The sequence below is a fragment of the Staurois parvus genome, unplaced genomic scaffold (assembly GCF_062004578.1).
Source record: "Staurois parvus isolate SC_StPar_1 unplaced genomic scaffold, SC_StPar_1.0 ptg001708l, whole genome shotgun sequence".
Classification (NCBI taxonomy): Eukaryota; Metazoa; Chordata; class Amphibia; order Anura; family Ranidae; genus Staurois; species Staurois parvus.
Genome location: NW_028319504.1, coordinates 125,704 through 147,880, shown reverse-complemented (window position 1 = coordinate 147,880; position 22,177 = coordinate 125,704). Strand labels below are relative to the sequence as shown.

Sequence of the window (22,177 nt, the reverse complement as noted above, 5' to 3'; positions counted from 1 at the left end):
AGCTGGGAGTTCCGGGCTGCAGTTAAAAGTTCCACAATGTCCTTCAATTGTTCCCGGGACGTTCCCCCTCCCCCCCCCCCTGAGCTGGAGATTTCAGAGGATCAGCTCCCCTCCCTGTCCTTGGACTGAGAGACGGGGGAAGGGGAGAGGAACCAACTCAGTGCAGACAGGAGATGGGAGGGCTTCTCTACTGTGAGAGTGCGACCACCGGGACTGTGCGGTAATAGACAGAGGGGATGTAATAATGATGTATCAATACATAGAACCAATATATAGATAAACATGTCTCTATACAGGATCAATATAAGTGGGAAGTCTTCTTTACAGTAAGAGTTCAACAACCAGGACTGTATAATCTGAGAATTTGAAAATTTAGAACAATGATGTATCAATACATAGAACCAATATATAGATAAACATGTCCGTATACAGGATCAATATATATATAGAGATAATATCAGTATATAGGATCAATATATAGATTAGTTGGAAGTCTTTACAGTAAGAGCGCAACAACCAGGACTGTATAATCTGGAAGTAAAAAAAATTACAACAATGATGTATCAATAGATAGATGATGATGTCAGCATACGGGATCAATATATAGAGGATATCAGTATGTAAGATCAATATAAATTAGTGGGAAGTCTTCTTTACAGTAAGAGTGCAACAACAAGGACTGTAAATAGGAAAACCTGGAACAATGATGTATCAATACATAGAACCAATATATAGATAAATATGTCAGTATACAGGGTCAGCATATAGATGATGTCAGTATAAAGGACCAATATAAAGATTAGTGGGAAGTCTTCTTTACAGTAAGAGTACAACAACCAGGACTGTAAATAGGAAAACCTGGAACAATGATTTATCAATACAAAGCACCAATATATAGATAAAGATGTCAGCATAGAGGATCGCTATATAGATGATATCAGTCTACCGGGCTCAATGTAGATTTAGTGGGAGGTCTTCTTTACGGTAAGAGTGCAACAACCAGGACTGTACAGTCCGGAAATAAGAAAACTTCGAGGTCATATAACAATCGATGTCCTTTCTGTCGGCTTCTCCCGATTGCAGACATGAGAGGTCATACAACACCATAGCCTAAGTCCCCGGTCGCAGGGGGTGTGGCTTGGCATGCGATTTGCATTCCCTGCGATTTGAAATCCGCATGCCAAGTGGCACCCAATCGCCCGCCATCACAGAGGTCCTATCGGTGCGGTTTCTGACTCAGTGAGGGCCAAGTCAGGGGTAACCGAAACAAGACCCCTCGCCTGACCCGGAAGCGGGGAGCGCTTTCCCTTTAGGGGGTGTGGCCTCAACTTGGATGCGGCGTTACGACCAAAAGTGCTCATTCATTATATTGCGGCTTACCAATTCCTCCGTGCAGCGGCTGCATTCCTTTTCTATTTAAGCTTTCTTTCCTTCGTTTTCCCCCGGCGATCCCGCCAGTAAGTCTGTTGGGGTTTTTTTTTTTTCAGCAGAACAGGCTGCAGATGTAGCAGTTAGAGGGTCGAGGCAAACCGTTTGCCACTGGCTGGGGGGAGCGTGCGATGCATTGGATGGTGACAAGACGCATTTTATAGCCTCTTCTTCCAGAGTTCTTCCATGAAACGCCTGCGCTTTCCAAAATACCCGCCCCTGACCCCTGCGCTCTCTAAAGGACCCGCCGCTGACCCCTGTGCTCTCTGCAGGACCCGCCCCTGACCCCTGCGCTCTCTGCAGGACCTGCCCCTGACCCCTGCGCTCTCTGCAGTACCCGCCCCTGACCCCTGTGCTTTCCGCAATACCCACCCGTAACCCCTGCACTCTCCGTAATACCCGCCCCTGACCCCTGCACGCTCTGCAATACCTGCGCCTGACCCCTGCACTTTCCATAATACTCGCCCCTGACCCCTGCGCTTTCCGAAATACCCGCTCCTGACCCCTGCGCTCTCTGCAGTACCCGCCCCTAACCCCTGCGCTCTCCGCAATACCTGCGCCTGACCCCTGCGCTCTCCATAATACCCGCCCCTGACCCCTGCGCTTTCCATAATACCCACCCCTGACCCCTGCGCTTTCCATAATACCCGCCCCTGACCCCTGCGCTTTCTGAAATACCCGCTCCTGACCCCTGCGCTCTCTGCAGTACCCGCCCCTAACCCCTGCGCTCTCCGCAATACCCACCCCTGCGCTCTACGCCGTACCACCCCGACCCCTGCGCTCTACGCAGTACCCGCCACTGACCCCTGCGCTCTACGCAGGACCCGCCCCTGACCCCTGCACGCTCTGCAATACCCGCCCCTGACCCCTGCACGCTCTGCAATACCTGCGCCTGACCCCTGCGCTCTCCGCAGTACCCGCCCCTAACCCCTGCGCTCTCCATAATACCCGCCCCTGACCCCTGCGCTTTCCATAATACCCGCCCCTGACCCCTGCGCTTTCCGAAATACCCGCCCCTGACCCCTGCGCTCTCTGCAGTACCCGCCCCTGACCCCTGCGCTCTCCGCAGTACCCGCCCCTGACCCCTGCACTCTCCGCAGGACCCGTCCCTTACCCATGCGCTCTCCGCCGTACCCGCCCTGACCCTGCGCACTCCGCCGTACCCGCCCCTGACCCCTGCAATCTCCGCAGTACCCGCCCCTCACCCCTGCGCTCTCCGCAGAACCCGCCCCTCACCCCTGCGCTCTCCGCAGGACCCGCCCCAGACCCCTGCGCTCTCCGCAGGACCCGCCCCAGACCCCTGCGCTCTCCGCCGTACCCGCCCCTCACCCCTGCGCTCTCCGCAGTACCCGCCCCTGACCCCTGCAATCTCCGCAGTACCCGCCCTTGACCCCTGCAATCTCCGCAGTACCCGCCCCTGACCCCTGCAATCTCCGCAGTACCCGCCCTTGACCCCTGCAATCTCCGCAGTACCCGCCCCTGACCCCTGCACTCTCCGCAATACCCGCCCCTGACCCCTGCAATCTCCGCAGTACCCGCCCCTGACCCCTGCACTCTCCGCAGTACCCGCCCCTCACCCCTGCGCTCTCCGCAGTACCCACCCCTGACCCCTGCACTCTGTGAGATATGCACTCTTGAACCCCGCTCTCTATATTTCATCCACTCCCCGCAGTAGTCTGGCCAACAGAGATCTGCTTCAGATACCATTTGAAAGGAAAGACGCATGACCGCCATGTTGGATTTGCACCTTTATTTGATCACCTTGCGGGGTCAGGTCGGTCTCCGGGGTTGGTGATGGATGGAGAGGTCTGGACGTCTGTCTGGATGAGGTAAGATGCTGTGCTGGTTTCCTGTCGCTGCGATTAGGAGGTGGAGCGCAGTGCGGACACAATCCTGCGCAGTACTGTCAGGGCTGCGCGTTCTGCGATGTCATTGGACGAGAGGATGAGGGGGCCATTCACACTCTGGCATCCCGGTGCATTGCAATGCCGCTGCGCGCTACGCTATTTTTTGTCTGCATTTGGACTGGCGGGACACCGAAATGTCCGAAGAAACTGGGCATGCGTCATTTTTGGCAACGCATGACAACGCATGCAAAAGCATCATTGTGCGCCGCAACACCCAATGTACGTAACGCAACTCGCAATGTACTGCAGCATAAAAGCGTTTTGGCCCCTCAACTCCCATTCACCCGATGCGGCGCGTAGACGTGCGGTCGCGCTTCAGGCATAGGGCGGCCCATTCATTTCAGTGGCACACCAAACGCGCTCATGCACCTTTTTCATGCGTTTACCGTCGCCTTTTGCCACGCATTAATAGGAGCGCCTTGTTTGCTGCGTTTGGGATGTGATTAACAATGATTGGCGCGTGTTTTTAGCACATTTTGAGAACATGCGCAGAGTTGCGCAATTTTTTGTGCATCGGAAACATGCGCATAGTCTACGCGCTTTCCTGACCCGGAGAGAAACGCACCGCATTGAATGTCAATGGCTTCTCGACGCATTTGCTGACTCGCGGGTTTTCAAGCACGCCAAAGTGCATAGTGCTTCACGGTGCGTTTCAGAAAGGAGTCAGGGACCGCCCATCGTTACGAATGGGCCGCGCTGAACACGACGCAGGAAAAATGCGCAGAAACCTGGTCACATCTGTAGGTGGGAACCGAGTCTGATGACCCGATCATGTGCGTAGCGTCAAAAAAACCCCCAACATTCATTCGGCGAAACGCACCAACGCATGTCAACAGGCATCAAGGCAATGCGTCTATCGTGATACGTAAAAGAATTTCGACCCCTGATGTGGTCTTTACCGAAAACGCATTTAATGATGCAGTGTAACTCGCAGTAAAAATACAGCTCCTCGCATTAAAAAATAAATGCGTCAGCGTGCGGTTTCTGTGTTTTTAGGTGCGCTGCGGTGTAAATGAGCCCTAAAACGTGGCGTGGACACACTTTTTTTTGTTCCAGCGCATAATACGCATTCGCCTGTTGCTGTCCGATTCATACATTGCATGCTGTGGCGCATAATGCGCGTTCGCCTGTTGCGGTCCGTTTTGTACATTGCGTACTGCGGCGCATAATGCGCATTCGCGTGCTGCGGTCCAATTAGTACATTGCGTGCTGCGGTGCATAATGCGCAATCGTGTGCTGCGGTCCGATTCATACATTGCGTGCTGCGGCGCAGAATGCGCATTTGCCTATTGCGTTCTGTTTCGTACATTGCGTGCTGCGGCGCATAATGCGCATTTGCATGTTGCGGTCTGTTTCGTACATTGTGTGCTGCGGCGCATAATGCGCATTCGCATGCTGCGATCCGATTAGTATATTGCGTGCTGTGGTGCATAGTGCGCATTCGCGTGCTGCGGTCCGATCTGTACATTGCGTGCTGCAGCACATAATGCGCATTCGCGTGCTGCGGTCCGATTTGTACATTGCGTGCTGCAGCGCATAATGCACATTCGCGTGCTGCGGTCCGATTCGTACATTGCGTGCTGCGGAGCATAATGCGCATTCGCCTTTTGTGGTCCAATTCGTACATTGCATGCTGCGGCGCATAATGCGCATTCGCGTGCTGCGGTCCGATTCGTACATTGCGTGCTGTAGAGCATAATGCGCATTCGCCTGTTGCGGTCCGATTCGTACATTGCATGCTGCGGAGCATAATGTGCATTCGCCTTTTGCGGTCTGATTCGTACATTGCGTGCTGCAGTGCATAATGCGCATTCGCGTGTTGCTGTCCGATTCGTACATTGCGTGCTGCGGCGCATAATGCGCATTCACCCTCCTACACTTGCCACGCGAACGCGGCCTTAGGCAATGCAGCTGTTGCACCACGACATGCGTGGACGAGGTACCATGGGTTGTGGCGTGCCAAACAATGGCGCATTTCTGGTTTCAGGACGTTTCGGCGCATCGCCAGCCCACGCGCGGTCATCCCCAGGGTGCCAGCGTCTGATTGGACCCTTAATGAATGACCTAGAGACTGTTTTGGATTTTTTTTTTTGCAATGGGGGGGGGGGGGGGGCTATGAATCTGCGTCCTGCACAAAAAAAAAACACGCATGGAAATGAATAAAGAAATGTTAATTTTTGCACCTGTGGCCGGTCGTCAGAGAGCGCAGCTCGCCAAGGCGGTTTTTATTTCTTAGTGAGAGGAGAAGGCGGATGTCGCGCGGGGCGGAGAGGAGAAGGCGGCTGTCGTGTTCGGTGGAGAGGAGAAGGCGGCTGTCGCGCGGGGCAGAGAGGAGAAGGCGGCTGTCGCGCGGGGCAGAGAGGAGAAGGCGGCTGTCGCGCGGAGAGGAGAAGGCGGCTGTCGCGCGGGGCGGAGAGGAGAAGGCGGCTGTCGTGTTCGGTGGAGAGGAGAAGGCGGCTGTCGCGCGGGGCAGAGAGGAGAAGGCGGCTGTCGCGCGGGGCAGAGAGGAGAAGGCGGCTGTCGCGCGGAGAGGAGAAGGCGGCTGTCGCGCGGAGAGGAGAAGGCGGCTGTCGCGCGGAGAGGAGAAGGCGGCTGTCGCGCGGAGAGGAGAAGGCGGCTGTCGCGCGGAGAGGAGAAGGCGGCTGTCGCGCGGAGAGGAGAAGGCGGCTGTCGCGCGGAGAGGAGAAGGCGGCTGTCGCGCGGAGAGGAGAAGGCGGCTGTCGCGCGGAGAGGAGAAGGCGGCTGTCGCGCGGGGCGGAGAGGAGAAGGCGGCTGTCGCGCGGGGCGGAGAGGAGAAGGCGGTCGTCGCGCGGGGCGGAGAGGAGAACGTGGCTGTCGCGCGGGGGGGGGGGGAAGGAGAATGCGGCTGTCGTGTTCGGTGGAGAGGAGAAGGCGGCTGTCGTGCGGGGCGGAGAGGAGAAGGCGGCTGTCGCGCGGGGCAGAGAGGAGAAGGCGGCTGTCGTGTTCGGTGGAGAGGAGAAGGCGGCTGTTGTGTTCGGTGGAGAGGAGAAGGCGGCTGTCGCGCGGGGCGGAGAGGAGAAGGCGGCTGTCGCGCGGGGCGGAGAGGAGAAGGCGGCTGTCGTGTTCGGTGGAGAGGAGAAGGCGGCTGTCGTGTTCGGTGGAGAGGACAAGGCGGCTGTCGCGCGGGGCGGAGAGGAGAAGACGGCTGTCGTGTTCGGTGGAGAGGAGAAGGCGGCTGTCGTGTTCGGTGGAGAGGAGAAGGCGGCTGTCGTGTTCGGTGGAGAGGAGAAGGCGGCTATCGCACGGGGCGGAGAGGAGAAGGCGGCTGTCACGCGGGGTGGAGAGGAGAAGGCGGCTGTCGCGCGGGGCGGAGAGGAGAAGGCGGCTGTTGTGTTCGGTGGAGAGGAGAAGGCGGCTGTCGCGCGGGGCGGAGAGGAGAAGGCGGCTTAAGAGATTGTATATTTTGTGTATTGATTAGTATCGATTTTCATCCCATCTGATTCTATAAAGAGGACCTGTCTGAGAATGACATGGGCTCAGATCCACCCAATCATAAGGCACTTGGCGTAGTCATCCACCAATCAAATTTCAGAATTCACAATTAATCCCGAATGAGAAGAAGTTTTCAACAATTAAATCCCCCCCCGGACAGGGTGGGGCGTTTAGGGTGGTGGGGTTCCTGTAGTTCTTTTTCTCTCCTGCACAGCAATTCTGCTGCCATCTACAGTTTCGAGAACTGAACGAGGTTCCGGTTGATCTCGGACACATTGCGGCAACCTAGGAAAAACAAAGATGGAGAATAGAACGTCAGCGGAGAATTCGGGGATCTGGGGGATGGGAACAAGGACAGTGCTCTAGGACACGGGGTCTCCAAACTTCCACATTTGCATCCACATTTGTTCAGTGCTTGTAAAAAAAATCGAATGTTAGTCATTCATAAAAAAAAAAAAAAAGTTGTTCCAGAAAATACCTCATTAAGGCCACTAGATGGAGCTGAGAATCATAGTAAAGAAGTATTCATTCCTGATGATCCTCAGCTCCATCTAGTGGCCACAATGCAGTATTTTCCTGAACCATGCTTTAGGAATGAATAACATTCGACCTGTGGAGGAAATAGGGGGAACACTCGATTTTGCCCCAGTTTTGCTGGACAAATTATTTTTTTTTTAAGTCATGTTATGAGATCCTGTACACAACATCACAGGAAGCGCTGGAGGGCTCCTTGTACAGCTTTGCACCCTCAGTGAGCATGCACAATCTGTCTGTCTGCTCCCCTCCTCCCGCCTAGCATTCCTCTACAGAAGTGCACCTCCTGGCAGCAGTACTGGACAGCACCGTGGATGGGGGGGGGGCTACAGGCAGCACCCTAATACTGGGTCCGGGTCTAAGCAGGAGCCCCGCGAATTCTAATGACGGCTCTGCATCCAGTCATCCAGAAGTTTTTCATTCCAAAGTCCACTCAGTTCCCCGAGAACCTCTAGTGAATGAATAACATTCGACCTGTGGTGCCCAACAACTGGAGTGCCAGGCTCGCTTACTGACTGGCCGCCAGCCAGCATGTGACCCGCCCCCTCCCCACTGGGCCATATTAGCTAGCTCAAGAACGAATGGAAGATAGATTGTTCGGGGACCCCATGACTTGTGATGGTGGCCCTGGGACTGCAGCTTCTGTACAGCGCTGCGGTATATGTCAGAGCTATATAAATGTATAATAATAATAGGATGTGACTGTGGGGGGAGGGGACATTAGAGTGTAAGCTCCTCTGGCACAGAGACTGATGTGACTGTGGGGGAGGAGACATTAGAGTGTAAGCTCCTCTGGTACAGAGACTGATGGGACTGTGGGGGAGGGGACATTAGAGTGTAAGCTCCTCTGGTACAGAGACTGATGGGACTGTGGGGGAGGGGACATTAGAGTGTAAGCTCCTCTGGCACAGAGACTGATGTGACTGTGGGGGAGGGGACATTAGAGTGTAAGCTCCTCTGGTACAGAGACTGATGGGACTGTGGGGGAGGGGACATTAGAGTGTAAATTTTTTGTTTATTAAAATCTTGCAAACAAAAAACATCATAAAAATCATATTTACATATATACAGAATAAAAATATGTATTTTTAAACAAAACCAGCTTACTTCAGCAAAATAACAAATCCTGACCGTCACCTAAACACCCCTCAGGTTAAGAAACGATTAAACATTCACCCCACACATTGATCCCATACATTGATCCCATACATTCATCCCATACATTGATCCCACACATTCATCCCATACATCGATCCCACACATTCATCCCACACATTCATCCCACACATTCATCCCATACATCGATCCCATACATGCAGCCTTTCTTCAAAAATCTGATGTTACAAAATCTAGGGGACGTGAAAGGACAGAAAGAGAAGCCACGCCCCCAGAGACTGACAGACAGCAGCTACGGGGACCTGACATTCCTCCATGCCTTTGTCCAGGCTCCCGGCCGCCACCTGTCCTTCTCAAGACCCCGAATCTTCCCAACCTCACCCAGAATGTTGTTCACCACCACCTTGACAGGAAGGACTTTTTTGCGAATGGAAACCTGACACCGTGCATTCCACGTGTGGTAACGGACTACTAAGCTAACTAGAAAAAGTGTCTCAAAATCAAAATCCCGGTGAGTCTGAAAGGCTCCGTAAGACCACTCCGCGTAACTCAAGCGGGAAAGGAAAGGGATCCCCAGAGCCCCACCCACCCGCTTGTAGACTTCTATATTGAAGGGGCACTGAAGCAAGAAATGGTCCATCGTCTCCTCCACCCCACCGCACTCCACTCTTGGACAACCACGGTTCTCCGCAGAGCGATGCTTCAGGTTGCCCTTCACATAGAGTCTGCCATGGAACGAGAGCCAGGCCAAATCCCGAAACTTTAAAGGGATTCTCTCCAGATTCATCAAACGCAGACCCTCCCTCATAACCGGGCCTGGGCAATCCCTCAAGGCCAATGGCTCGCTAAAGGCAGATTCAACAACCCTCCTCTCCAGGGCCTTCCTGGGAAGAGATTTAATTTCCTCCGCCGTCACTCGCCATTGCCGAAGCATTTTCAGACACGGGGCAACATAAGCCGGGAGCTTACCATGTTGGACCCTCAGGCTTTTCACTGGCCCACCATTCTCCCAGCTCCGTAGAAAAGGCCTAAACCAGGACTGAAAAATACCAACCCACCCACGCGGTTCCTCTGCCAGCATGCTACCAAAATTATGTTTCAAAAACATCAGAGAAAAGAAAACCACCGGGTTGACCATACCTAGGCCACCCATCCGCCTGGGAAGGTAGGTTACAGACCTCTTAATGAGGTTCAGTTTGTGCCCCCATAACAGCTGGAAGAAACAACTGTAGATCCTCGCATAGAGAGACACTGGCAAAACACAGACAAAGCTGACATACAGAAATACCGGGATCAGGTAAGTTTTAATCAGGTCAATCCTTTCCCTGTAAGAGAGTTTCCAATCCTTCCAGCTGGCCACCTTGGCATCGGCATCTTGTAGCCTGCTTACCCAATTTGCAAGGCCGTAATCACCGGGACCAAATCTGATGCCTAAAACTTTAATTTCCTGCTGGGGCTCTGGGAAGGCGTCCGGAAGGGTAAAGCCTTCGCCTTCCTCTCCCATCCAGAAAACCTCACTCTTATCCTGATTGATCTTTGAGCCAGATGCCTCAGCATACTGTTCCATCACCGAGACCACCTCCTCCGCCTCCTGCCTCAGCATACCGTTCCATCACCGAGACCACCTCCTCCGCCTCCTGCCTCAGCATACCGTTCCATCACCGAGACCACCTCCTCTGCCTCCTGCCTCAGCATACTGTTCCATCACCGAGACCACCTCCTCCGCCTCCTGCCTCAGCATACTGTTCCATCACCGAGACCACCTCCTCCGCCTCCTGCCTCAGCATACTGTTCCATCACCGAGACCACCTCCTCTGCCTCCTGCGTCCCAGAGATGAAAACAGACACGTCATCAGCATAGGCCACGACCCTCAGAGGGGGCTCCCCAGGAATGCCCAAAGGAACTCCACACAACGGTCCGCTCTCTAACCTCTGAATGAAGGGATCGATTACAAACGCATATAGCAGAGGACTCAAAGGACATCCCTGACGCACACCTGAGCCAACCTCAAAGGGTCGTCCAATCCAACCATTCACAAGCATGAAGCTTTCAGCCCCTCTGTATAAGGTCTTTTGCCAATCGATAAAGCCCCCCTCCAGGCCATACTTGCCAAGAAGCAGCCATAGGTACTCATGATTGACTCGATCAAAAGCTTTGGCCTGATCCAATGCCAGCAGGAACTTTCCCCAGCCTGCAGCCCTGCACCGCTCCAGGGCCTCCCGGACAGCTAACACCGCTAAAAAAGTGCTTCTTCCCTGAACCGAACAGTGCTGATGGTGAGAAAGTAAATTGCCCGCAACAGATGATAAACGCCAGAAAATAATTTTTGCCAATATCTTCCTATCAACATTGAGAAGGCTAATGGGCCGCCAATTCTCAATTCTCGAGGAATCCTTACCCTTTGACAGAAGAATCACTGCAGATTGTCGCATGGAGGGAGAGAGCGAACCCTCTCTCAGACAGCCATTAAACACCTCCACCAAATATGGGGCCAGAGTCACCTTAAAGTGCTTATAAAACTCGGCTGTCAATCCGTCTGGCCCAGGCGACTTCTTCATGGCAAGCTGATCAATAGCTTTCACCACCTCATCTGCCGTGATGTCCTCTGTCAAACTCACAAGAGAACTGCCATTTCCCAGTCCTGGAGTAGAGTCCAGAAAACCCGACATGCTCGCCCGATCGAGGTCCCTCCTACCCAGGAGGTCAGCATAATATGACCTGGAGGTTTCCAGGATCCCTGACTTGGACTTTGTCAGGGAACCCGTACTGTCAACCAGGCCTACAACTGACTTAACTGCTCTACCTTGTTTGCAGTTCTGGTAAGGGTCGGGCGAGTGATATTTCCCATAATCCCTCTCCAGAACCAAAGAGGCATGCCTGTCATATTGACACTGCCTGAGCAAGAGTTTGACCTCAGAGATCGCTTCTGGATCCCCATTATTCGAGACAAGCCGATCGAGCTTCCTCCGCAGACGCTGGTAGGTGACATACTTATCAAGCTGTTTATTCCTTCCTATGGCCTTGAAAAACCCAACGATCCTTCGTTTTGTAAGCTCCCACCACTCGGACTTACTGCTGCAAACGTCCATGATTGATACCTGTGCCTGAAAAAAATCCTCAAAGGATTGACTCACCTTCTCATCGTCCAGGAGTGCCGAATTCAGCTTCCAGGTACCCCTCCCCTTAGGTGGTGTATCGGGGCCACTCAGAGTCACAGACAGAATACAGTGATCGGAAAACTCCACCGCCTGACACACTGGTGCCGAGAAGGCGGAGTTCCCCTTTAAAAAAAAACCTATCTATTCTACTCTGACTGGAACCTCGCTGAAAAGTGAATCCCGTGTCGTCTGGGCAGCAATGAATGTGCACATCAACCAGACCTGCCTCTCTAGCCGTCACAGTCCAGCCTGACTCCGGTCCCTCTCCTGTCCTTAGTCCTAGTGACGGTGTTAAAGTCACCACCGAAGACAACTTGCTGGGCTGTAAAAAGGAAAGGCTTGATCTTCATGAAGAGGCATTTCCTGTCCCATTTTGTCTGGGGCCCATAGATGTTAATCAGGCGCAGGTCCTGCCCCCCCATGGAGACGTCTAAGACCATGCATCTCCCCATTTCTACCTCAATAATCCGCCGACAGGTTACCATGCCGGAAAAAAGTACCGCAACTCCAGTGTAAGGCTCGGCCGCAAGAGACCAGAAGGAGGGGCCGCGCCTCCACTCCTTCTTCGCCATATGAACATCCCCCAAACTGGACAACCTGGTCTCTTGCAAAAAGAAAATGTCAGCATCAAACCTGCTGAGCAAAAATAAGGCCATGTTACGAGCGCTTACTGATTTTATGCTGGCGACATTAATGGTCGCCACCTTCAAAGGAGTGGGAACCGCCATCAGGATGATCGAGGTACCCGTTTCTTAGCCTGCTTACCCCCCTCCCTACTTGGAGACCCTACATGCTTCATAGTCCTCATGTCAAATCACTGACAAACACATGCAGGCTCCACCTCCGCAATATCACCAAAATACGCACCTTCCTTACCCCAGACACCGCTAAACTACTTGTGCACTCCCTGATTATCTCACGCCTTGACTACTGCAACTCCCTCCTCACCGGCCTACCCCAGTGCAAACTCTCCCCGCTTCAGACCATCCTGAACTCAGCTGCCAGACTCATCCACCTCACCAGCCGCTCCACCTCTGCCACCCCCCTCTGCCTCTCCCTCCACTGGCTCCCTATCGCCCAACGCATCAAATTCAAACTACTCACTCTGACCTACAAAGCCATTCACAACACTGCCCCTAACTACCTCACCGACCTGATTCCCAAGTACCACCCTACCCGTACCCTTCGCTCTTCACAGGACCTCCTTCTATCTTGCTCCCTGGTCTCCTCCTCACACGCACGTCTGCAAGACTTCTCCAGGTCCTCCCCCATCCTCTGGAACTCACTACCCCAATCCATCAGACTGTCACCTTCCCTCCTCACCTTCAGGCGCTCCCTGAAAACCCACCTCTTCAGGGAAGCCTACCCCACCCTCACCTAACTGCTGCTCTCCTTCATTCCTCCTACCACTCCATCCCCCACAGCCACTTCCTCCTGTACCACTACCCCCTCCCTCCCAGATTGTAAGCTCGAAAGAGTAGGGCCCTCTTACCCCTCGTGTGCTGTTCGTAGCTGCTGTAATGTTTCATGTATTGTCCCCCCCTCTATTGTACAGCGCTGAGCAAACCCTTTGGCGCTATATAAACTCAATGTAATGTAATGTAATGTCCTCTGTGTTTCCTCCTCCATGGACACCAGAGACTCATCCCCTGAAGATCCCTCATCCTCCACCTCAGATAATACATCAAATGTATTAGACACCTCCACCCTCCCAGGGTCAGGTACAGGCACATCCTTCTTCCGCTTCTTCTTCCCAGACTTCCTTTTTGCCTCCAACCACTCCATATCATCATTTGATAAACCGGCCCGCAAAGCCCCCTCCCCTTCCCTTCCACCATCACCAACAACATCATCCACCCCACTCTCTCCACTCACCACAGCAGTCCCCCCAACCTTCACCCCAACACCCCCACCATCATTCACTCCACCCCCCAGCGCCTCACGCGCTCTGACCCTCTGACGCCGGGGAGGGGGGGTCGGTGCAACCATACACATTGGTCCAGTTCCCTCCACAGCCCCCACTACCTCTGGGGAAACTGACACAGGCGGATCAGACACAACATCCACGGACACTGACTCAGGGGGCACAACACACGGAGATGACACATTAGAGGGACCATCAGACACTGGGACCACAGGGACAGAGACATTGGGGACCCCTGGCACAGCCTCCCTCTCCTCTGCCTCCTCCATGTCCAGACGAAAAAACTCTTCCACCAAAGCTGACTGGTTGTGCATGACCTCAGGGCACCGGTTGTACGAATGGCCAACCTTATCACACAGATTGCACCTGATGATATTACAATCCTTAGCCAGATGCCCCAGATCCTGACATAGGGAGCACTTCATCTCTGGGCATGAGGAGGCCAAGTGACCCCGAGAACCGCACTTATTGCAGAGCTTGGGCTGTCCAGGGTAGAACACCACAATCCTGTCCTTCCCAATGAAGGCTGAGGAGGGCAGATGCTGGACCACATTCCCACACACATACAACCTCATCTGCACCGACCACCCACCAGTCCATATCCCTCTCTCATCCACAATCTTCTTCAGGGGTGCAAGTAGCTCCCCAAATCTCCTCAGCCAGACAGCCAAGTCAGCCGAAGGAATGGACTCATTCCGTACTAGAATGGTGACCGTCTTCACTAGAGGTTGGCGTGAGACCACCTTTGGGACGAGTCCCCTCCACTCCGGCAGACCCTTATACATGTGTTCATACTTCTCCCAGAATATATCCAGAGACTCGGGGCGCACAAAGGACAGATCATATTCATAGGATCCTACAGGGCTGATCAAGGCGAAGATGTCATCCGCCCTAAACCCCATCTCCAAAATCCTGTCCACCACCGACATCCTGACCGGGGGAGCACCCCCACCTTCCCATCTGAGCTGCACCAAATTCCTCCTCCTGAAGGACAGGGGTGCAGATGGCAGACCTGCAGCAGACCTCCCCCCAGAGCTGACAGCATGATGTGACCCCCTCCTCCCAGCCAGAGCCCCAGCATAGGTCTTATTTGCAGCATTAGATGTAGTGGACCTTAAAGCTGCACCCCGCCCAATGGTTGCAGGAACCTCAGAGCCCCCGCTCTGCAGACCACCATCAGAGGCAGCAGCAGTCCCTCCATCCACCAACACACAGGCATTCCCCTTTCCAGCATTGCAAGCACTCTTATCATCCATATGTTTCCTTTCACTCGTGGCACTACTGCTCCCAGCAGACCCACTCACACCAGATGCTCCTGTCTCCCCCTCCCCCAACATACTCCTCTTAGGCAAAAGCCTTCCACTCCTGGTCACTCTCCCCTGGGTTTCAGCAACCCCTTTCAGAGTGCTGCTGACAATTTCCCTCCCACCATTTTCTGCTGCATTTGCAGCCATCAGCAGGGATTGTCCAGCAATAGTCTCAGATCCCCCCTTTACCTTCCCCCCAGCAGAGTCCACAGTCACAGGGTTCCTGGTATCAGAGTCCTCAGTCCCAGCAGAGTGCAGTCCTGCAGGCACAGCAGCCATCTTCCCTGCAGAGCTCTGTGCACACACAGGAGGATTTCCCTCCAAAACACTGCAGTGCACATGGCTGTCCACACTGGAGCCCAAAATGGCACTTTTAATAAAGCGTGGCTTTTCTGTTTTTTTCTCCTTTACAGGACCAGGTACAGAGTCCTCACCGTCATCTTCATCCTCAGAGTCCTCAGAAAAACGGAAAGTTCTTCCAATTAGGGAAGACTCCAATTCCTCAATGTACTTTAGCAGCCCTCCACCATATTCCTCTACCTCCTGTGCTGTTCCTCCAGCTTGCTGTGGAGGGAGGGGGGCAGAGGCTGACATTTCCTCCAGGGAAGCAGATCCTGAGGTGGATGGGATAGCAGGGGCAGCATCCAGGACCCCCTCCTCACTCTCCACCCGTACTGCCACCGCCAATGCTGAATCCTTACCGGAGTCTCCTTTCATCTTCCGGAACCTCTCCTCATTCCGGAACTTTTCTCTGAAAGCTCCGCTCTTCTCCTTCAGCGTCTTTACCAGATTCTGCTGCTTCTTAATGGCGACCTCCAGACCCTTCATCTCCGGCTTCATACTCTGCCTCTTGCTGCTCCATGACGTCCTCCAAACCCTTCATCTCCGGCTTCATGCTCTGCCTCTTACTGCTCCATGACTTGTCATGGAGAACTTTCTTTTTCTTGTAGTCAGTTTTCAGACTCACCAACTTTTCCTCCTCCTTTGCGATTCTCACCAGATAATCAGCAACCCGCTCTCTAAAGACAGGGAGGGATTCCCCACTTTTAGGGCCACAGCCAAGGTCTTCAGGTGCTGGTAAAGTATGGGAAGGCAAGCTGGGTCCCTCAGGGGGAGCATGGTCTGAGCCTAGCCCAGAAGAGGCCATGTTCCTGGGGCCAGGCGAGCAGGCCTGGCCCCCTAGTGCCTGGAGAGGGAGAGCAACTGCAGCACAACCTCTCTGGTGCAGAGTGTAAGCTCCTCTGGTGCAGAGACTGATCTGACTGGGGGGAGGGGACATTAGAGTGTAAGCTCCTCTGGTACAGAGACTGATGTGACTGTGAGGGAGGGGACATTAGAGCGTAAGCTCCTCTGGTACAGAGACTGATGGGACTGTGGGGGAGGGGACATTAGAGTGTAAGCTCCTCTGGTACAGAGACTGATGGGACTGTGGGGGAGGGGTACAGAGACTGATGTGACTGTGGGGGAGGGGACATTAGAGTGTAAGCTCCTCTGGTGCAGAGACTGATGTGACTGTGGGGGAGGGGACATTAGAGTGTAAGCTCCTCTGGTACAGAGACTGATGGGACTGTGGGGGAGGGGACATTAGAGTGTAAGCTCCTCTGGTACAGAGACTGATGGGACTGTGGGGGAGGGGTACAGAGACTGATGTGACTGTGGGGGAGGGGACATTAGAGTGTAAATTTTTTGTTTATTAAAATCTTGCAAACAAAAAACATCATAAAAATCATATTTACATATATACAGAATAAAAATATGTATTTTTAAACAAAACCAGCTTACTTCAGCAAAATAACAAATCCTGACCGTCACCTAAACACCCCCTCAGGCTAAGAAACGATTAAACATTCACCCCATACATTGATCCCACACATTCATCCCATACATTCACCCCATACATCAATCCCATGCATGCAGCCTTTCTTCAAAAATCTGATGTTACAAAATCTAGGGGACGTGAAAGGACAGAAAGAGAAGCCACGCCCCCAGAGACTGACAGACAGCAGCTACGGGGACCTGACATTCCTCCACGCCTTTGTCCAGGCTCCCGGCCGCCACCTGTCCTTCTCAAGACCCCGAATCTTCCCAACCTCACCCAGAATGTTGTTCACCACCACCTCGACAGGAAGGACTTTTTTGCGAATGGAAACCTGACACCGTGCATTCCACGTGTGGTAACGGACTACTAAGCTAACTAGAAAAAGTGTCTCAAAATCAAAATCCCGGTGAGTCTGAAAGGCACCGTAAGACCACTCCGCGTAACTCAAGCGGGAAAGGAAAGGGATCCCCAGAGCCCCACCCACCCGCTTGTAGACTTCTATATTGAAGGGGCACTGAAGCAAGAAATGGTCCATCGTCTCCTCCACCCCACCGCACTCCACTCTTGGACAACCACGGTTCTCCGCAGAGCGATGCTTCAGGTTGCCCTTCACATAGAGTCTGCCATGGAACGAGAGCCAGGCCAAATCCCGAAACTTTAAAGGGATTCTCTCCAGATTCATCAAACGCAGACCCTCCCTCATAACCGGGCCTGGGCAATCCCTCAAGGCCAATGGCTCGCTAAAGGCAGATTCAACAACCCTCCTCTCCAGGGCCTTCCTAGGAAGAGATTTAATTTCCTCCGCCGTCACTCGCCATTGCCGAAGCATTTTCAGACACGGGGCAACATAAGCCGGGAGCTTACCATGTTGGACCCTCAGGCTTTTCACTGGCCCACCATTCTCCCAGCTCCGTAGAAAAGGCCTAAACCAGGACTGAAAAATACCAACCCACCCAGGCGGTTCCTCTGCCAGCATGCTACCAAAATTATGTTTCAAAAACATCAGAGAAAAGAAAACCACCGGGTTGACCATACCTAGGCCACCCATCCGCCTGGGAAGGTAGGTTACAGACCTCTTAATGAGGTTCAGTTTGTGCCCCCATAACAGCTGGAAGAAACAACTGTAGATCCTCGCATAGAGAGACACTGGCAAAACACAGACAAAGCTGACATACAGAAATACCGGGATCAGGTAAGTTTTAATCAGGTCAATCCTTTCCCTGTAAGAGAGTTTCCAATCCTTCCAGCTGGCCACCTTGGCATCGGCATCTTGTAGCCTGCTTACCCAATTTGCAAGGCCGTAATCACCGGGACCAAATCTGATGCCTAAAACTTTAATTTCCTGCTGGGGCTCTGGGAAGGCGTCCGGAAGGGTAAAGCCTTCGCCTTCCTCTCCCATCCAGAAAACCTCACTCTTATCCTGATTGATCTTTGAGCCAGATGCCTCAGCATACTGTTCCATCACCGAGACCACCTCCTCTGCCTCCTGCGTCCCGGAGATGAAAACAGACACGTCATCAGCATAGGCCACGACCCTCAGAGGGGGCTCCCCAGGAATGCCCAAAGGAACTCCACACAACGGTCCGCTCTCTAACCTCCGAATGAAGGGATCGATTACAAACGCATATAGCAGAGGACTCAAAGGACACCCCTGACGCACACCTGAGCCAACCTCAAAGGGTCGTCCAATCCAACCATTCACAAGCATGAAGCTTTCAGCCCCTCTGTATAAGGTCTTTAGCCAATCGATAAAGCCCCCCTCCAGGCCATACTTGCCAAGAAGCAGCCATAGGTACTCATGATTGACTCGATCAAAAGCTTTGGCCTGATCCAATGCCAGCAGGAACTTTCCCCAGCCTGCAGCCCTGCACCGCTCCAGGGCCTCCCGGACAGCTAACACCGCTGAAAAAGTGCTTCTTCCCTGAACCGAACAGTGCTGATGGCGAGAAAGTAAATTGCCCGCAACAGACGATAAACGCCAGAAAATAATTTTTGCCAATATCTTCCTATCAACATTGAGAAGGCTAATGGGCCGCCAATTCTCAATTCTCGAGGAATCCTTACCCTTTGACAGAAGAATCACTGCAGATTGTCGCATGGAGGGAGAGAGCGAACCCTCTCTCAGACAGCCATTAAACACCTCCACCAAATATGGGGCCAGAGTCACCTTAAAGTGCTTATAAAACTCGGCTGTCAATCCGTCTGGCCCAGGCGACTTCTTCATGGCAAGCTGATCAATAGCTTTCACCACCTCATCTGCCGTGATGTCCTCTGTCAAACTCACAAGAGAACTGCCATTTCCCAGTCCTGGAGTAGAGTCCAGAAAACCCGACATGCTCGCTCGATCGAGGTCCCTCCTACCCAGGAGGTCAGCATAATATGACCTGGAGGTTTCCAGGATCCCTGACTTGGACTTTGTCAGGGAACCCGTACTGTCAACCAGGCCTACAACTGACTTAACTGCTCTACCTTGTTTGCAGTTCTGGTAAGGGTCGGGCGAGTGATATTTCCCATAATCCCTTTCCAGAACCAAAGAGGCATGCCTGTCATATTGACACCGCCTGAGCAAGAGTTTGACCTCAGAGATCGCTTCTGGATCTCCATTATTCGAGACAAGCCGATCGAGCTTCCTCCGCAGACGCTGGTAGGTGACATACTTATCAAGCTGTTTATTCCTTCCTATGGCCTTGAAAAACCCAACGATCCTTCGTTTTGTAAGCTCCCACCACTCGGACTTACTGCTGCAAACGTCCATGATTGATACCTGTGCCTGAAAAAAATCCTCAAAGGATTGACTCACCTTCTCATCGTCCAGGAGTGCCGAATTCAGCTTCCAGGTACCCCTCCCCTTAGGTGGTGTATCGGGGCCACTCAGAGTCACAGACAGAATACAGTGATCGGAAAACTCTACTGCCTGACACACTGGTGCCGAGAAGGCGGAGTTCCCCTTTAAAAAAAACCTATCTATTCTACTCTGACTGGAACCTCTCTGAAAAGTGAATCCCGTGTCGTCTGGGCAGCAATGAATGTGCACATCAACCAGACCTGCCTCTCTAGCTATTTTGTTTAAAAAAAACCCGTCACAGTCCAGCCTGACTCCGGTCCCTCTCCTGTCCTTAGTCCTAGTGACGGTGTTAAAGTCACCACCGAAGACAACTTGCTGGGCTGTAAAAAGGAAAGGCTTGATCTTCATGAAGAGGCATTTCCTGTCCCATTTTGTCTGGGGCCCATAGATGTTAATCAGGCGCAGGTCCTGCCCCCCCATGGAGACGTCTAAGACCATGCATCTCCCCATTTCTACCTCAATAATCCGCCGACAGGTTACCATGCCGGAAAAAAGTACCGCAACTCCAGTGTAAGGCTCAGCCGCAAGAGACCAGAAGGAGGGGCCGCGCCTCCACTCCTTCTTCGCCATATGAACATCCCCCAAACTGGACAACCTGGTCTCCTGCAAAAAGAAAATGTCAGCATCAAACCTGCTGAGCAAAAATAAGGCCATGTTACGAGCGCTTACTGATTTTATGCTGGCGACATTAATGGTCGCCACCTTCAAAGGAGTGGGAACCGCCATCAGGATGATCGAGGTACCCGTTTCTTAGCCTGCTTACCCCCCTCCCTACTTGGAGACCCTACACGCTTCATAGTCCTCTGTGTTTCCTCCTCCATGGAAACCAGAGACTCATCCCCTGAAGATCCCTCATCCTCCACCTCAGATAACACTTCAAATGTGTTTGACACCTCCACCCTCCCAGGGTCAGGTACAGGCACATCCTTCTTCCGCTTCTTCTTCCCAGACTTCCTTTTTGCCTCCAACCACTCCATATCATCATTTGATAAACCGGCCCGCAAAGCCCCCTCCCCTTCCCTTCCACCATCACCAACAACATCATCCACCCCACTCTCTCCACTCACCACAGCAGTCCCCCCAACCTTCACCCCAACACCCCCACCATCATTCACTCCACCCCCCAGCGCCTCACGCGCTCTGACCCTCTGACGCCGGGGAGGGGGGGTCGGTGCAACCATACACATTGGTCCAGTTCCCTCCACAGCCCCCACTACCTCTGGGGAAACTGACACAGGAGGATCAGACACAACATCCACGGACACTGACTCAGAGGGCACAACACAAGGAGATGACACATTAGAGGGACCATCAGACACTGGGACCACAGGGACAGAGACATTGGGGACCCCTGGCACAGCCTCCCTCTCCTCTGCCTCCTCCATGTCCAGACGAAAAAACTCTTCCACCAAAGCTGACTGGTTGTGCATGGCCTCAGGGCACCGGTTGTACGAATGGCCAACCTTATCACACAGATTGCACCTGATGATATTACAATCCTTAGCCAGGTGCCCCAGATCCTGACATAGGGAGCACTTCATCTCTGGACATGAGGAGGCGAAGTGACCCCGAGAACCGCACTTATTGCAGAGCTTGGGCTGCCCAGGGTAGAACACCACAATCCTGTCCTTCCCAATGAAGGCTGAGGAGGGCAGATGCTGGACCACATTCCCACACACATACAACCTCATCTGCACCGACCACCCACCAGTCCATATCCCTCTCTCATCCACAATCTTCTTCAGGGGTGCAAGTAGCTCCCCAAATCTCCTCAGCCAGACAGCCAAGTCAGCCGAAGGAATGGACTCATTCCGTACTAGAATGGTGACCGTCTTCACTAGAGGTTGGCGTGAGACCACCTTTGGGACGAGTCCCCTCCATTCCGGCAGACCCTTATACATGTGTTCATACTTCTCCCAGAATATATCCAGAGACTCGGGGCGCACAAAGGACAGATCATATTCATAGGATCCTACAGGGCTGATCAAGGCGAAGATGTCATCCGCCCTAAACCCCATCTCCAAAATCCTGTCCACCACCGACATCCTGACCGGGGGAGCACCCCCACCTTCCCATCTGAGCTGCACCAAATTCCTCCTCCTGAAGGACAGGGGTGCAGATGGCAGACCTGCAGCAGACCTCCCCCCAGAGCTGACAACATGATGTGACCCCCTCCTCCCAGCCAGAGCCCCAGCATAGGTCTTATTTGCAGCATTAGATGTAGTGGACCTTAAAGCTGCACCCCGCCCATTGGTTGCAGGAACCTCAGAGCCCCCGCTCTGCAGACCACCATCAGAGGCAGCAGCAGTCCCTCCATCCACCAACACACAGGCATTCCCCTTTCCAGCATTGCAAGCACTCTTATCATCCATATGTTTCCTTTCACTCGTGGCACTACTGCTCCCAGCAGACCCACTCACACCAGATGCTCCTGTCTCCCCCTCCCCCAACATACTCCTCTTAGGCAAAAGCCTTCCACTCCTGGTCACTCTCCCCTGGGTTTCAGCAACCCCTTTCAGAGTGCTGCTGACAATTTCCCTCCCACCATTTTCTGCTGCATTTGCAGCCATCAGCAGAGGTTGTCCAGCAATAGTCTCAGATCCCCCCTTTACCTTCCCCCCAGTAGAGTCCACAGTCCCAGGGTTCCTGGTATCAGAGTCCTCAGTCCCAGCAGAGTGCAGTCCT

At 53.2% G+C, this 22,177-nt stretch overlaps 2 protein-coding genes across 5 annotated transcripts in view; both read right to left on the bottom strand.

Moving 5' to 3' along the window:
* Positions 1–3,163: 3,163 nt before the first annotated feature.
* On the bottom strand, positions 3,164–6,764 carry LOC149434680 (uncharacterized; the record flags this gene model as incomplete). The annotated part of the gene is made up of 1 exon (XM_089663531.1): positions 3,164–6,764. A coding segment is annotated over one exon (1,197 nt), but the record flags the coding sequence as incomplete, so codon positions are not given.
* LOC149434678 (2-Hydroxyacid oxidase 2-like) overlaps positions 6,648–22,177 on the bottom strand; it is a 112,185-nt gene continuing 96,655 nt past the window's right edge. For 3 of the 4 annotated variants that reach the window (XM_089663526.1, XM_089663527.1, XM_089663524.1), the window contains exon 8: positions 6,648–7,073. In XM_089663526.1, coding sequence (XP_089519652.1) covers positions 7,018–7,073 — 56 coding nt within the window. In that variant the 3' untranslated portion in view covers positions 6,648–7,017. The remainder of the gene's footprint in view (positions 7,074–22,177) is intronic. The other variant, XM_089663525.1, reaches the window with a different exon arrangement.